The 15,172-nt window shown below is 43.5% G+C and overlaps 1 protein-coding gene across 3 annotated transcripts in view; it reads right to left on the reverse strand.

Annotated features, from left to right (window-relative positions):
* The window catches only part of FNIP1 (folliculin interacting protein 1), a 64,331-nt gene that overhangs the window by 30,097 nt on the left and 19,062 nt on the right, over nucleotides 1–15,172 (reverse strand). For 2 of the 3 annotated variants that reach the window (XM_058034980.1, XM_058034978.1), the window contains exon 2: nucleotides 6,969–7,095. In XM_058034980.1, coding sequence (XP_057890963.1) covers nucleotides 6,969–7,095 — 127 coding nt within the window. Of the gene's footprint in view, nucleotides 1–6,968; nucleotides 7,096–13,638; nucleotides 14,122–15,172 lie in introns of those variants that run through there. The other variant, XM_058034979.1, reaches the window with a different exon arrangement.

Here is a 15,172-nt window from a genome sequence, read left to right on the forward strand (position 1 = left end):
GACTTAAATTTGGCCCTAGCTGTGGTTCAGCAAAGCAGCAGAAAATGGCCAGGATTATAAAGCCCCACGTGGCAGCCTTCACTGCTGCTCCCTTAGAGAGCTGCTGCCACAGAAAGCCTCAAGGAAAAAATGTGCAAAGGAATTAGTAACAGAGGGGAGGGAAGTGTTCACTTTCCCCCAGCCCTGTCAGCTTTCCTGACACACAGCAGTGTCCTCTCCTTTCCACACAGTGGAGAGCTCACTGAAATCCTGCAATATGCAGATTTGCTAATGGCTGCTGAGGATGTGTGGCTTGAGCACAGTGCACAATGGCTGGAACATGTGAACGATCATCATATGACTCCAGTAGGAGCTCGTGAACTAGAATTGCATTTTATCTCTGACACAAACAACAATGTCCTAGGCTAGGCAAGCATCATGTGATAAAACCACATACAATCCACAGGGTTACAGCAGCTTTTGCAGGCAAACCACATTTCAGCTTGCATTTTCCATCAGATGTTGAAAGTTCCTTCTAAAATGTTACAATTATAACTAAGCTTCCTTGAGACTGTAGAAATGCATTTACTGACTTTACAAGAGAAAATAAAATTCTGTGCATTAAAAAGAATAGGCTGAGTTTGCAAATCAATTACTTTTACATAATTTCTTCTCATTGTCACTGCCTTTTTCTGCACAGCAGCTTTTCCCAGATCCACTGGGTGGTCGGGTAACTTGCAGTAATAGTTGCCTAATTTAAATAGCAAACCAGGAAAATGGCTGTTTGGTCTTTGCAGTGGAGTTTAATGAACCAAAACTCCTGCAAGGAGTCTTTAAATGAGGTCAGAATCTTTCAGCTCTCACTTTTCAGAACCTTGTGAACAGTAAATCCCTCCTAAAATGCAGATCACTGATGAATTTTGGTGTTTTCTCTTTCACAAACTTAGCATGTGTTTAATATGATCTCCTTGGACAACGAAATCAAGTACTTGCAGTGACCCTCCCCTCTGCAATCTCTGACTTCAAATGTCAATGAAATTTTAGATGCTACAAATCTAGAGATATTATCCATCAAAGGAGTAGGATTACTTGCATTCCCACATAATATTCCAAAGATATTCAAGCCAGGCTTCCAAAAATAAAAAAAGTAACCTCATTATTTAAGAGCTGTACAAGGAAAAGTTTCAAAGCTGTGAATTTTCTTCCCAATTATTGCATCAAATCTGATCCCTGGGCAGGGTGGTGCTGGAGTGCTCTGAAATGCCCATTTTTGCTGGAGAGCAGAACATCTGCTGGAAGGATGCCTCTGCTCCTGGCTGCCACCCTGCTCTCCCCGCTGGGGTCACACTCTGTTCTCTCCCTGCCAGCTCACTGCAGATGCCACCCAGCTCCAAATACTGGCCGTGCCAGTTCTGACATTAGAGGTCATCATTGCTGAAAGTCTTGGAGACCTATCAGGCAGATCTGAAGAAAACTTAAAGTAAAATGTCTTTATAGGGAACAGGGTACAAAGTCATTTTCTTCCTCAGTTCCTCTTCTGGAGTCTTTTTTCTCCACATCTGTGAGCAATGCCTTTTAACTCTTTGACACAAACTCTCTGTTCTCCTCAGCAAGGGGGAAAAACATGCCCAGTGCTGTGAATGGGAAGAGGAATTTCTGCTGGGCAGGTTTTGCTTTGGGGATAACAAGAAAGTTGAAAGGAGCCTGGTGTGTTGAACTAAATCAGAGTCTGTGTAGGTGTGTTAGGGCTGTGACTGAGTGACAGAAGGGAAAAGAAATGTCATCATATGCTTTACTCTTTTTTACCTCTCTGCAACAGCAGGTGCTCAAATACCACTGTGGTGGCAGTGATAGAGAAATCTCTATTTCCAAGCAAAGTTGCTACTCTTCAAGAGATCTGTTCCTCATTTTCAAAACAGGCTTTCCAGAATAAAAAATATTTCAAAACAGATAAATTAACTCTTCTGCTGTATTAATATGAGTTGGTCTGTATGTGCAATGAAACGTATGTATCCGCCCAACACATGGGAGTAAACTGAACAGGCACTCATTCTTCCCCTTCAAGTGCTCAAGTAAAAAAATCCAGACATCTTTCTTAAGATGCAGCTGCCAAGTGCTGCAATTTTCCTTTATTTCTAGAGTTGTTGAGTTCCTCTATTACTCAGAGGTCAGTGAAAGAAGTCAAGACAACCCTGTGCTCCCTTACTCCACTAGTATTTTTCCATGTCTGTTTAGAGAGAATAAGCTGAGCTAAGAAGGTGGGACTTGATCTCTGTGCTTACAGCTTTATCCATCTGCTCCACTCTGCTCAGACAGAGTCCAGAGTCTCCATTTCACACAACTCACCTAAAAGCAAAAGGCTCACTATCCAATTACTAATCCCTCAAAGCAATTTGCTGTTCAACATTTATCCAGAGCTGAAGTCTGTCAGAACACGTGGCTAATCCTGGCTTGTTTCAAGCAGCATGCCATTTCTCTACTTTGGGATAAATATGACATTCAGAGTAAAAGAAATTGACACTGAAGGAGATCAAGTATCATATGACCTTTTAGAGAAATTATTCACAGATAAAGACAACTAGTGGAAGAGGTGAACTTTGCATTCTCCAAATTGAACTTCACTAAGGCACCTCTGCATCTCAAATTCTGTACCCCAGGTCTCTCATTTCATCAGAACACCAAAACAAATGCTATTTCTGAAAACCTTCTTCTGCCTCTGGGTCCTGGCAACAAGTCACTGCCCTTATCTGATTCCTTGTCTCTCCCCCTTTCCAACCACATGCCCAAACTCTAGATCTCTGCTCAGCACAGTGCAGTTTGAGTCCTTCCTTTTTGTTTCTCCCTTCTCTTCCTCATGGTCCCTTGACAGCCCCCCTTCCTCCCTGTACTTGAAACCTTCCTCTAGGCTGATCTTCAAACTTGGGAAATCTTTTAGCTCTTACATATCCCATCAGCACCTCTCTCCAGCCATATCCCCAATGTTAACCACTCTATTGTCATAAATCCCCACTGGACAAAACAGAAAGGAAAATGAGGATTAAAATGAGACAGTTAATCCCTGTCCCACTTTGCCTGCTCCAAGGAAAGCCATGATCCAAGGTTCCCCTTTTCAGCTTCTTCTTTACTTCACTCCCCACTCCTCCCTCCTGGCACCATTCCTGGCATCCTTATCCCAATCAATCACCAGCCCTTGGAGACAAACTCCTCATCCTTCAGCTGGCCTTTGCACACTGGCAGTTATGGGGACATAATTCCTGCACCACACAGTAAAACACAAGCCAGCCCTAGCAGGAGCTGAGTATGGATGCAGTGTCAAGGTTGGGAAGCCAAGCAAGCACAGGGAAAGGCAGAGTGAGGCTGACAGCCCAGCACTGCCTGGGCACCTGGCTGCTGCACCTTAAGCAGGAAAAGGAGCTGCCTGTTGTGCTTATTTGAAATTCAAAGGAGGCCTGGTGCCACAGTTTTCTGAGGAGCACACCTGTGTTCACACACAGCTCCTGGCTCAGGCACCCAGTACAGCCCAGGGAGGAGAGCAGGGCTGATGGCACCTGGGAGCAGAGAGCAAGAGAGGAGGTGTCACAGCAAGAGCAGCAGATGAACACAGAACCTAACAGCAGAAACCACTCACAGGTTGTAACCTTATCACCTGCACATCAAGTAACACAGTCTCATTAGAAATGAGATACTTACTGCTATGAGGAGTGAAAAAAATAACTTTAGAGAGGAGACAGTGGCTCAAACCCACAAGCTTGCCTATAGAAGTTCTTGGATGCCCAAAAATCCAAGGGATGCGGGTGCTTGGGTGTGGACAGAGGCTGTTCAGTAAAGCCATCAGTAATGCCTCTTCCTCCTAGCACAGGCTGCCCCGTACAGTCAGTGTGCAAATGGCTGCTCTGGTGCATTTGCTCACGACCTAGTGCCACAGGGCTGCAAGGGGCAGCCACTCTCTCTCTGGGATACCCTGGCAGAACTCACACACTCAATTTTCTGATGCTTGGGACACAGCAGCTTTTCCCCTCTGCTTCCAGAGCCCAGCTGATCAATAGCCCATCCCCTGGAAAGCTGGGGAAGGACTTCTCCTGCTCAGCACCAAAAAAGGTATAGGACTCACAAAGGGGATCTCTCTGCCTCCCACATGCAAAGTGCCCACAGCTGCCTGAGGCAGATCTGTGCCTGGCACAGCCTTGGGCCAACATTCCCGGTGTGGGGAATGGCCTGCAGCCCTCCTCCCTCACCAGGCTGCTGCTCAGCCTCCCTGGCACGTTTAACTCTATCAAGGCTGGGGGAATCATCACTTCTCCTGAGCAATCAGTGGAATGGCCACTGCAAACTCCTGACTGCCTTCAGTGTCCTGCTGTGCAAAACCCTCCCCAAACTCTTGTCTATTTAATATTTACCTTTACTGAAGGCATGAAGAGGCTGAATTAATATCCAATGAAAACAAAAAGTCCTTATTTGTGTTATAGCCACGTTTCCCTTGCAGGTAAGATGAACCTACTAATGCTTTACTAAGGAGAGCCCAGCTTGGTGTGAGCACAAACTCAGCAGTTTTCACTGATCAAAAATCCAGAGCTTACTGTTTTATTTCTTGAAACATCTGTGTCTGCAAAGATTTTCTCTGATGCTCCCTAAATTTTATGACCACACCCTCCACACCCTCCCTTACAGAATTCAAATGCCTGAGCCACGTTCAACCTTGGCCCACCACACACAACTTTTAACATATGTAGGGATTATACATAAAAACCAGACCAAAATATATCTCACCTTGCAGGCATAAAACTCTTAAATTATAATTGCTTTCATGTCTGATGAACAACAGAAAAAGGGAACTGAAGAGCACAGCACCACAAAGCAAAGTGAAACCCTCTTGATTCTCTGTGCTAGACTGCTTTGACTTGAACCAGAACACTCTGGCCACTGCCAGGCACTCTTCCAATTGTCTCCCTTGTGTTATTTGTAGATCCAGAGGTATAAGTCACATTAGAAAATGGGGGTGAGGGGGAAGAGATGCAGAAAGCCTTGCACAAAAAGTGGGGTGCTGAACAGACACCCTTTTCAGAACAAAAAGTGCCCAGCCCACACATGACTGGCTGCAAAAGGGCAAGAGTGCCTTGGAATGTGCTTAGAGCCAAGATCTGGCTTTGTATAGGCAGGGTGTGTCTTTGCTAATGAAAATCATGATAAAGAGCTGAGAAAAGAACAATGCAATTCCTTGAAAATGGCCAGTACACCCTGCTCACTGCACAAACCCACACTGAGCTCACATCAAACCCAGCTGAAGACTCTCCTGCACATTTTCACCAGCAAACTTTTGGTTCATGAGAAAAGTTTTGCCTGACATGACATTATCTGAATGCTGCAGAAAGCAGATCCATGGCAAGCAAATGTTTCAATATATCCACTTTCAAAGAATCCTAATACTATGAAAAACAAATGTATAAAGTTCCTAGAAATGACTTCTGGGTATTTCAAATGCCCTGGAAAGAGTTTTCCTCCACTAGTCTCGTGTGGAGATGGTGAGTACAGCTGTTTCCCTCCCCCTTAGCAAAGAAAAAGGGAACATTAATATGGAACCTTATCAGCTCCATTATCAGCCATTTATCCTGTGGCTGTTGAGATGCCTCAGTCAATGAGCTTTCTGAAGTAACCCAAAACAGTGAAGTTGGCAAGTACACATCTATCTTAAAGAGGTTTTAGACTTTCAAGAAATTAATTTAAATCTGGCAAGAGGATGTATACTGTAAGTTACTTTTATTAATGAAGTAATAGTGGTAAGTACAGCCAGCAATTCATACCAATAAACCACTTCTAAAGATCTCCTGTCTTTAAAAACCTGTTTTCCTGGCAAGAACATCAGGAAGAACAGGAACTAACAGAACCATTCTGCAAGTTTAAATAAAAAAGAAAGATGTATTTTTAAACATTTTATGAAACTTGCTTTATTTCACAAATTCTCTCTAAAAACTCGGAAATTGGGATCTTGATTCATGGCTGTAAAAGTACTGGAGTAAGCAATGGAGAAGACTGGAAGTTTGTGCCTGGTAAGACACAGATTCCAGAGGTTTGGATATTGGACACAGCCTTTGAGACCAGGGTTAAGAGCATCAGGCTGGCAACAGGCTGGAAGAGTTTGGAAAGCTGGATGAAAAATCTTCTTGCTGTACTCCAATACCCAACAGGAAAACCAGGGCTTGGAAGTAATGTGTTATTTTGTGTACTCCTGCTTACAGAAGGATCTCTGTAAGTCCTATAGGTAAAAGCAGCTGGAATCATTAATTTCAATTAATTCACACCATGCTTTCTGCTTGCAGAGCTTAAAATGATTTGTGAATGTTTATTGAAATGGTGAAAAGGAAGTTCAAAGCAGCTAAATAAGTAGTCCAGCCTTATACCACCACTTTCAGTAGCACTGTGGCCAGAAATTAATCTTCTGTCCAGAGCCCTTAAAGGAAGTATCCTCATCTGACCACATTCATTTCAGTTCCAATTAATAGATTACCATGCAAACTATGCCAAAAGAAAAACTAGAGTTTTCAAGTAACTTTGTGTGAAAAAACTGTCAGCAAAGCATACAAACAGCAATTGATAAAAGTTAACCAAACAGGACACAAGAGGACACAGGGCTGTGGGGACCTTCTGACTAAGAATGCAGACCCCACCATGGCACAAAACCAGATCAATAAATCCCAGTTCAGGCCCTGTTTCAAGTCCAGCATTGTTTGCTGCAGCCCCAGGAAGAAATCCTTCTCACTGCAAGAGCAGAAAATGCATAAATCCCAGAATAGAGAGATCCCTACAGTATTTAAAACTGGTAAAAGTGAAACCCCTGAAGCCTGAATAATTTGCAACTTAACAGGCATTTAAATATAGCCCTGCATATAACCAAGGTTTAAATATCAATGTGAATAAAACAGAATGTATGCAATTTATCAATTTGGCCATTTGAAAAATACAACTATAAACATGTAAATTAGCAAAATACTCACCGAGACTGAAACATCCTCTATTTTTCTTTTAGCACTGGAATCAAATAAGACATTCCGTCCTCTCCTCTCACAGTCCTGGTACACGATCAGTCGGATCTGACTTGGGTCAAACTCCGGCAAAGGCCAGCTTTAATTGAAAAAGAAAAGAGCAGAAGGATCAATTACCACAACTCTTTATTACACTGCTCTTTTTACATTATCTGTATATACAACTTGATTAAAACAGAGTCCAGAAAATTCAATGCCATTTCATCAAACCCTTTGATCCTGTAGCCAGAACTACTGCTTTTGTTTTCTTTTCTTTCCCCTACATGTGCTAAATTACGCTGTCATAAACTGCACCAATCCTCTACAACAGCACAAAATGATGTGTGCAGCATTAATAGCTTGTGCTCTGTCTTGTGATGTTTTCTTCAAGTTCCAGCTATCTAGAATCAACGTCATAGAACTCAGCTTTTGTGTTTAAACATACAAAAAACGCCAAGATGAATAATCACAGGGTGGTTTCATAGAACCACCTGGCTCGCTCCACATAAGCCACTGTGACTCAAGGGCATGGTCAGCAAACCACACAAAGCAATCCTAACACACCTATTCCCAAACTGGTTTCCAAGGGAAGGAGCCTTCCTGAAGCCTCAGAACCTTCCCTAGTGCCACTACTCCAGAGGAGCTCTCAAAGGGAGAACTTGCAGGGATCAGCCTTGGAAACCACTCTACAATCTCCTCTTTAAAGGTGTTTTGTAGTTACCATCTTAAATTTTCAATTTAAAAAGCCAGCCATCACTTTAAAGCCCAGCAAGCATTGTCATCCATTGGCTTGGGAGTCCATTTTCACTGACACCATGACAATTCTTGGAAGATAGGAAACAAGATACCTGCTGTATCCATGAAACCACCAGGGATTATCTTTCAGCTAGTTTACAAGCCATTTCCTAGATCAAGTGGAATTCTGTCTTCCTCATTCTTGGCTTTTAGACAAGCAGTGTTAGCATGAACTTCAAGGAGCCAGAAACAAGGCACTGGAACTTTCCAGCCATTAATAAAGGATACAGATTCCCAATTTGCATGAAGCTGAACACGTATTTCAGCAAAAAGACATCCATAACATGAGTTAAACCTGGCAAGTTAGACTCCAAGACAACAGTAAAATTTCCTCTCCTGTAACTCAACACCCAAAGGGTTTCCTGCTCTGCACCCATGCTTTATGTGACAAACAAGTTCTGTAACAGCAGAAAATCCATTTGATCACCAAAGCCATCACCACCTATCAGAAGTTTTTAAGGATGCTCCAGTATAGGTACACAATTTTTACAACTAGTGTAGTCCCAATGAGGTGGAACGAAGCATCAAGACATACAGTTACACACTCTCCTGAGATGGAATCTATTTCCTAATCTGCCCATCCGCACCATTTAGCAACAAGAGAGAAAAACAGAAGCTGCAGAGAAGATGGTGTGCAACGAATGTCCAAATCAACTTATTACAAGAAAGAAAACCTTGAGCAACTTGAGTTGAAATAACTTCATGTCTAGATTTGGGGGCAAGGAGCCACACACCGTCTCATTAGGGCACCTAAAGCAAAGTTTTATCCACAGCATGAAATGCCCACACAAAGTGCAGACACCAAACTGAGCAAACTGCACCAAAACCCAAGCACAGTGACAAACTCACAGCTTCCACTTACTGGAGGCTCTCCTAATTAACCCCATCTTGCATTTCAGAAAATATAAGAAAACAAAGCCCCTAGTTTGTCACATGCCTGGGGTGTTACCAACTGAGAGGCACAAAAGGCACTAGAGCTGAGCATGGTAACTGCTCAGAGCATGACTTTGGCTAGAAGTGAGGAGAACCACTGGATAAACTGGCTTCCTGGAAGAACAACCTCCATATATTAAAGTGGAATCAGTGGAAGTCCAGAAACAAACATTTTCTCCAGATAGGCCACTGTGGTTCCTATAAAGAAGCTGTGTGACAATAACAATAACTTGCTTGCCAGGAGGGTGCTTTTGCTCCACCCTTGCAATGCGTTTGAATTTCCTTCACACTCAGACAAAAGCATGTCTTCCATTACCTAGTACTTTTGATATTTGACTTTGAAATTACTGGCAAAGAAGGCAGTAGCTGTTCCAGATCTTAGGAAAGTCTACTTATAAAAAGCTCCAAGAGCAGATTACACACTAAGAGGAGAGAAAGCTAAATATAAAACTCTTGCTGTATTCAGAAATATATTTGATGAAAGTAACAAGAGCTTGTTTACTTCTCAGCTTCTTCACATGACATTTCAACTTTCTCTAGACAAGCATTTAGTAGCTATTATCCATCATAATTTGTGATAATTCCAAAGAAGCGCTATCTGTGTTACATAATAGCATCCTTAAGCACATTTCAGCCTTGCAAAAACATTCCCTGGCAATAGCAGGCCACTTCCCAAACCAGAAGAGCCTTTCAGAGAGCTGGGGGAAAGTTCATTCAGACAGACAGTAAACAGAAGGCAGCCTGGCACCTCCAACTCACCCCCACCAGTGAGGGGGAAGCAGGACACAGAGCTTTGCTTTTGTTGTTAGCAGATTTAAAATACCGTTAAGCTTGATATCTGAATAGATTATCCCCAGAAACATAAAATTCCTGCATGCAAGAGGCATTCTCAAAACAAACATAACAGGGCAGCACTCCAGCTCTCCTCTTCAGCAGATGAAAACTGACCTAGATCTTCTGAATATAATTAGTTCTGTTTATAAATGGAAACTAACTTTGACATTTAACTGATGTTTTCTTGAGATTCCTACAGGAAAACCAGGAGACATAGAATGAAATGTTCTAGCAATGATAACGAAAGGTGAGTCTCCATTTCCCACACTGCTCTGGAAATGACAGTTTCTTAATGAGGACTTTTTCCTGCATGAACTATCTGCCACTCTTTGATCTTGCCTTGAAACTTAGTAGAACTAAACAAAAACCCCAAAATTAACCCAGGGCAAAAAAACTCCATAAGAACCGCTACCAAAAAACCCCAAATACCTTTCACCAGTAGAAGTGTTTGCAACTTCGCCACACAGTGCTGTGACCTCAGGCATGGAACAAACAAAAAATTGGTGACCATCAAATTCCTTCTGAGCAGGACACTGCTCCTGTGGGGATCTCCACTACACAAGCGGGGATTCCTCTAGAATGAGATGCTCAAAAATACCTATATGGAGTGGAAACCCGTTGACATATATATGCTGTATGGGATGTTTTAGGAACAAAACCCAGCTCTCACACCACGACAGACTGGTAGAGGTTGGAAGGGTCTTCTGGAGGGCATCTGATCCAATGCCCCTGCACAGACACTCATGCAAGTACAGAGTGCAAAAGAAAAGGAATTATTTGGGAGAGAAAGGGAAAATCCCATATTATTCATGATGGAATTATTAGAAACCAGCAACAATGAGACCAAGGTCTGAAAAATGGTATTTTAATGCATATTCGCACTGAAGCCCTACTGTTGTTCAGCTCTTCCCTTTTTTCATCCTTTCTGCTTTTGTGCCTTTTTTACCTTCAATCACAAGGAATATCACCTGTAGCTTACACTTACAAATTCATTTCATGTTTCCTGACACCTCTACTAGAGAGATTCATAGCAATCCAGAATTCCAACTGCTCTCTAAGGATGAATTTTCTTGTGTTCCTGGAGTTTATTACCACCATCAACGTTTCTCAGCAAGAACTGAATGGCTGTAAAGTGGTATTATTTCACTCTGTGCAAGTTTTAATAGAGGACACAACAGACACAGAGATCTTCAGTTACCACTCCAACAATTAAAATACAGGATTTTCCCCTGTAATTGAATCCCAGTACATTCCTTCCTCCTCATTCCCACCTAGAACATGAACACCACTTCTTCGTTACATTAAAGGTTTAGCTTAGTATTATCTTCCCTCCTGGCTGAGACTACTTTTAAAACTGTTTATATTAATGAGGCTTAGATTGTATCTGGTTACTTTTTAATAAAAACAGATACTTTAGAAATCTTAAAGTAAAGCAACTGAAGCAAAATGATCAAGATATTTAGCAAGTAGGAACTGGAAAAGAGTTTTCTAAAAAATAAAGCTACTCAAAATCAGAAAAGAACTAAACATGTAAAACGTAAGTTGAAACTATCAGTCAAACTATTGTTTTCCTACATCATGTTACCCATAGTTATAAAAATTGCCTGGTGATGAATCACTTGGAACTATTTTTAAATGCATCTACGCAAATGATATTTATAGTTTATGCCAGCTTATCTGTTCTGCATGGTTTACATGTTAGCACCTTTTTAAAGGGTGACAGAACAGCCCGGCGGAGCGGACGGGCCCACCTTGTCCCGTGCTCCCCTCACAGGCTCCGGCAGGAGGAAACATCTTCCTTCACTGCTGCTGGGTGAGCACCACAACAGAGGCACAGGGATTCCAGAGCTTATCCCCAGCACCTGCAGATGGTTCTCCAGGTATTATCCTTGTTGTAGTGGTGCTTAGACCCAGCCAACTTGTACTAACACCTCCTTTGACAGAGGCTGCATCTGTCATGAAGAGCTAACATTGCAAATATGAGACTGTTCCACTGAGTGCACTGGGATTCCAGATTATCTCCACATTCCATGGAGATGTACATCCACATCACAGCCCACTCACCTGTACCCATACAGCCCAGTATACAGGATCCTGCAGTTACTTTGCTACAGGGAAATGTGATCAAGTCCAGAAGGAAAATGGTCCTTCTCTAGTCCAACCATCCTATCATACTCCTCTCAGCCCTGAAATGCCTTTTCCAACCAGGAATTCCCTTCTCCTGCCCAAACACCTCTGCAGATTTCTATTATCTGTCATTAGATTTTTTTCTTTTGGCTTTGAGAAGATACAACAAAAGTTGAGTATACAGGATTAATGGTGAGGATCTTCTACATACTTTAATACCTTCTTACTGCATTTCAGTAATTCACTTATTATTTGAACATTATTGCACAAAACAGCTGCACAGACCATTCTGAAAGATCACAACTAATTTAGAAACAATGGAAACAGAACTGTAATGTGTATTAATGATGCTTGCAGCTTTGGAAGACCATCTTCTCCTAGAGGCATAGGTATGTTATTTGTTTCTTTAACAACAGCACCTGAAACACAAAGAACTTTCTCAGCATTCACAAGACAAGGATGATCCAGGCTGCATGGCTGATTTGCAAAGCTGGCATTTCAAGAGAGAGATTCCGTTTAAGTGCTGGTGACATAACACAACCATAAGGCTGCAAGGAGGAAGAAAGTTCCCTACAGTAGAGAAACTACAGCGCCTATACTTAGAAAAAATGTTGCAAGACATTTGTCTTTACAAGAGCTGAGGTCACGCCAGGGCTGTGTGACTGTGGCGGTGAGCACTGGCTGGCTCTGCCCAGAAAAGCAGCGCTGGTGCCCTGGCCAGGGCAGCAGGGAGCCCTCGGGGCTGGGCTGCGAAGGAGCTCACTCTGCCCTCTGCCTCGGTGACCGCAGCTGCGCTTCCACACAAGTCACAGGACCTGGCTTCTGGGGAGCACGGAGGGATAGACAGATGGTGGATCACCTCAGGGACAAGCACCCTTGACTGCTTGCAGTAGTGACATGGGTTTATACCATGGAAATAATGTTTCTTTAAAACACAAAAAAAGAAATCCAAGCCCCCTGCTTTTAATCTCTTGAAAGAGGGCGACGTGTCCACAGGCACTGCAGCACTGTGGAGGTCAGCTCCCTGCTCCATCTCTAAGTCAGTCTCATTATTTACCAGCTTAGCAATCCCCACCTGGAATAGATGCACTTCTTGAGCTCCAGGAAACTTGTACTGCTTATACTAAGGAACAAAGTACATCAGCCAGGTATTTCACAGGTAGAACAAACTTGGACCTGAACTTCAACTGCCTGTCAAGCTACTTGGCTCTGTCCAATTCTTTATCAGTATATAAAGCTGACTTCAGTTTGTTTTCATTTTTTTCTCCCTTCTAATGAGAGTCACTTGACTCTCATTAAGATACCTAATTTATACTCTAAAGTCTAATACATGAGCCAGATCCTCTTCCACAAGCAAAAAGACATAACATTGACAGGTTAGGTACAGCCTAGTCAACACAGTAATAATAATCTGGGGTGTTATACTGAAAATAAATTGGTGGGAAGATTTTGTCAGAGCTGTGTAATATGTTGAATAACTTTGCAATTCACATACCTTGCAGAATTTACAATCACTGTTAATAATTTCATAAAATATTTTTGGGACTACTTCACTTAATGCCATTTCAAAAAGCACCTGTTCAGGTTTTAGCTGATTTAGGTACATGTATGCATGCAAAATATATGCACATACACACACAAGTTTCATGCTCTCTTGAAATACGTTTTAATTAAAACCACACACAAATGAGACACAGTTCCTTTCAGTTAAATTCACTAGCACTGAACAAAATTACATTATTCAAGCAGACTGCACTTTCCTTTGCAAAGTTACAAGATAGAATCAATTCAGGCAAAAAAAATCACGTCCTTTAGCATAAAATCACAGTAAGAATCATTACAAAACAAGTCTCTAGAAGATTCACATCTCTGGAAAATAAGTATTTTCATCACAGGGAAAATAATAAGCTTTCAAATAATTAAAATTATCTCAAGAACTGTGCAGTGACCATACCTGGGAAGCATCTTTGTCCCCCGAGCAGCTCCACTTTTGAAAATCCCTATAAACTCCTGTTGTGCCTGGCTGCCAACTCAGGTTAATAATAGCAATGAGCCATATTCATCCAAAACCACAAGACTGTCAGGTGACATATCAAGAGGTCTGAATTTAACTCAAACAAAAGACTCTCCATGCTGCAACGCAAAGCCTTAATCCTAGCAACAGGAGCACAGAAACCACCTTAAGGACAGCAGTGTCGGGGTTTGCACCCGCCGGCGTTTGCGCTGCCCCGCAGTTTCATAACCCAAATCCTGCCCCACAATTCTGCACCGCCCGGGATTTCTGCTCGAGGAAGGAGCGCCCGTCTTTCTCCGCTGCTCCGTCTTTTCCAGGGCTTGCTGCAGAGATCAGCGGGATTCAGGGGGAAGCCAAGCGCTGCCCTGGCAGCGCCGTCAGTGCCATCCATCCATCCATCCGCGCTGCCGGCTCCGTGTCACGGCCGAGCCGCGGGCGCTGAGCCCGCCCGGCGAGGAGCGGGGGGCGCGGCACGGCGGGCTCGGGGCAGGCGGCGCCCCCGGCCCGCACGCTCCCCGCAGCAGCGGGATGCTCCCGGCGCAGGCCGGCCGAGCCCGCGCTGCCAGCCATCATGTGACACGGCTGTCACCGCGGCCACCTGCGGCCGCCGGCCCGCCCTGCGCGGCGCCTTGGGAGCGCTGCTGCGGGCAGGGCTCGGCGGGGAAAGGGGAACGAGGAGCCCCCGCTCGCTGCCGCCTCTGCGGCGCGACTCCCGCATCCCGCCCGCTGCCGCTCCCAACAAAGAGCGCTCTGTGCGCCCAGCGAGGGCTCATTAATATTACACGGAGAGAAACGGGCATGTGCAAGACAATTGGATGGCCACAGACGGGGAAAAACATTAAATACCCAAAATAATGGGCTGAAAGAAAACCCGAGCAAGCCGGCTGGCTGTAAACAAGGTTTCCCGATTGTGCGCCGGGTCATGCGAGGAAGGGTACCCAGACATCACAACAGCAAAGCGCGGTCTAACAAACATTAAATAGCAAAGAGCTATTTAACGAACTTTATCTCTAAACTGTGGGGGAGGAACGAGACAGATAGACGGGGAAGTGAAGAAGGAATTGGGCGTTCAAAAATGCAATGCACATACATTAAAAGCCATCTAGTCTTGTGACAGGCGGGCTAATCACTCATACTACTAATTCTTTATCATCTTTGGATAAAACTCAAGTAATACATGAAGGCAGAAGGCTACAGCATCGTAGTTCTTACTTTATTTTTTCCCCCCACTGTCTGAAAACCTACAAGTTTTGCCAAAATTTCAAATACATAAGCAGCAAAAATAGATTTATCATCAGAATCTCCTGTTCCACTGCATCCCACAACCCAATTCTATTGATGGTTCCCCTGCATCACAGAGTGGGTGAACTGGTGCACCTGTTCATGGTTTCAAGACCATACAATCCCAAGAGGACAGATGTTGCTTGTCCTCTGGAATGGATTCCAAAGCAGAACACAAAGCTCTGCTACACAT

The sequence above is a fragment of the Melospiza georgiana genome, chromosome 15, assembly GCF_028018845.1.
Source record: "Melospiza georgiana isolate bMelGeo1 chromosome 15, bMelGeo1.pri, whole genome shotgun sequence".
NCBI classification, from domain to species: domain Eukaryota; kingdom Metazoa; phylum Chordata; class Aves; order Passeriformes; family Passerellidae; genus Melospiza; species Melospiza georgiana.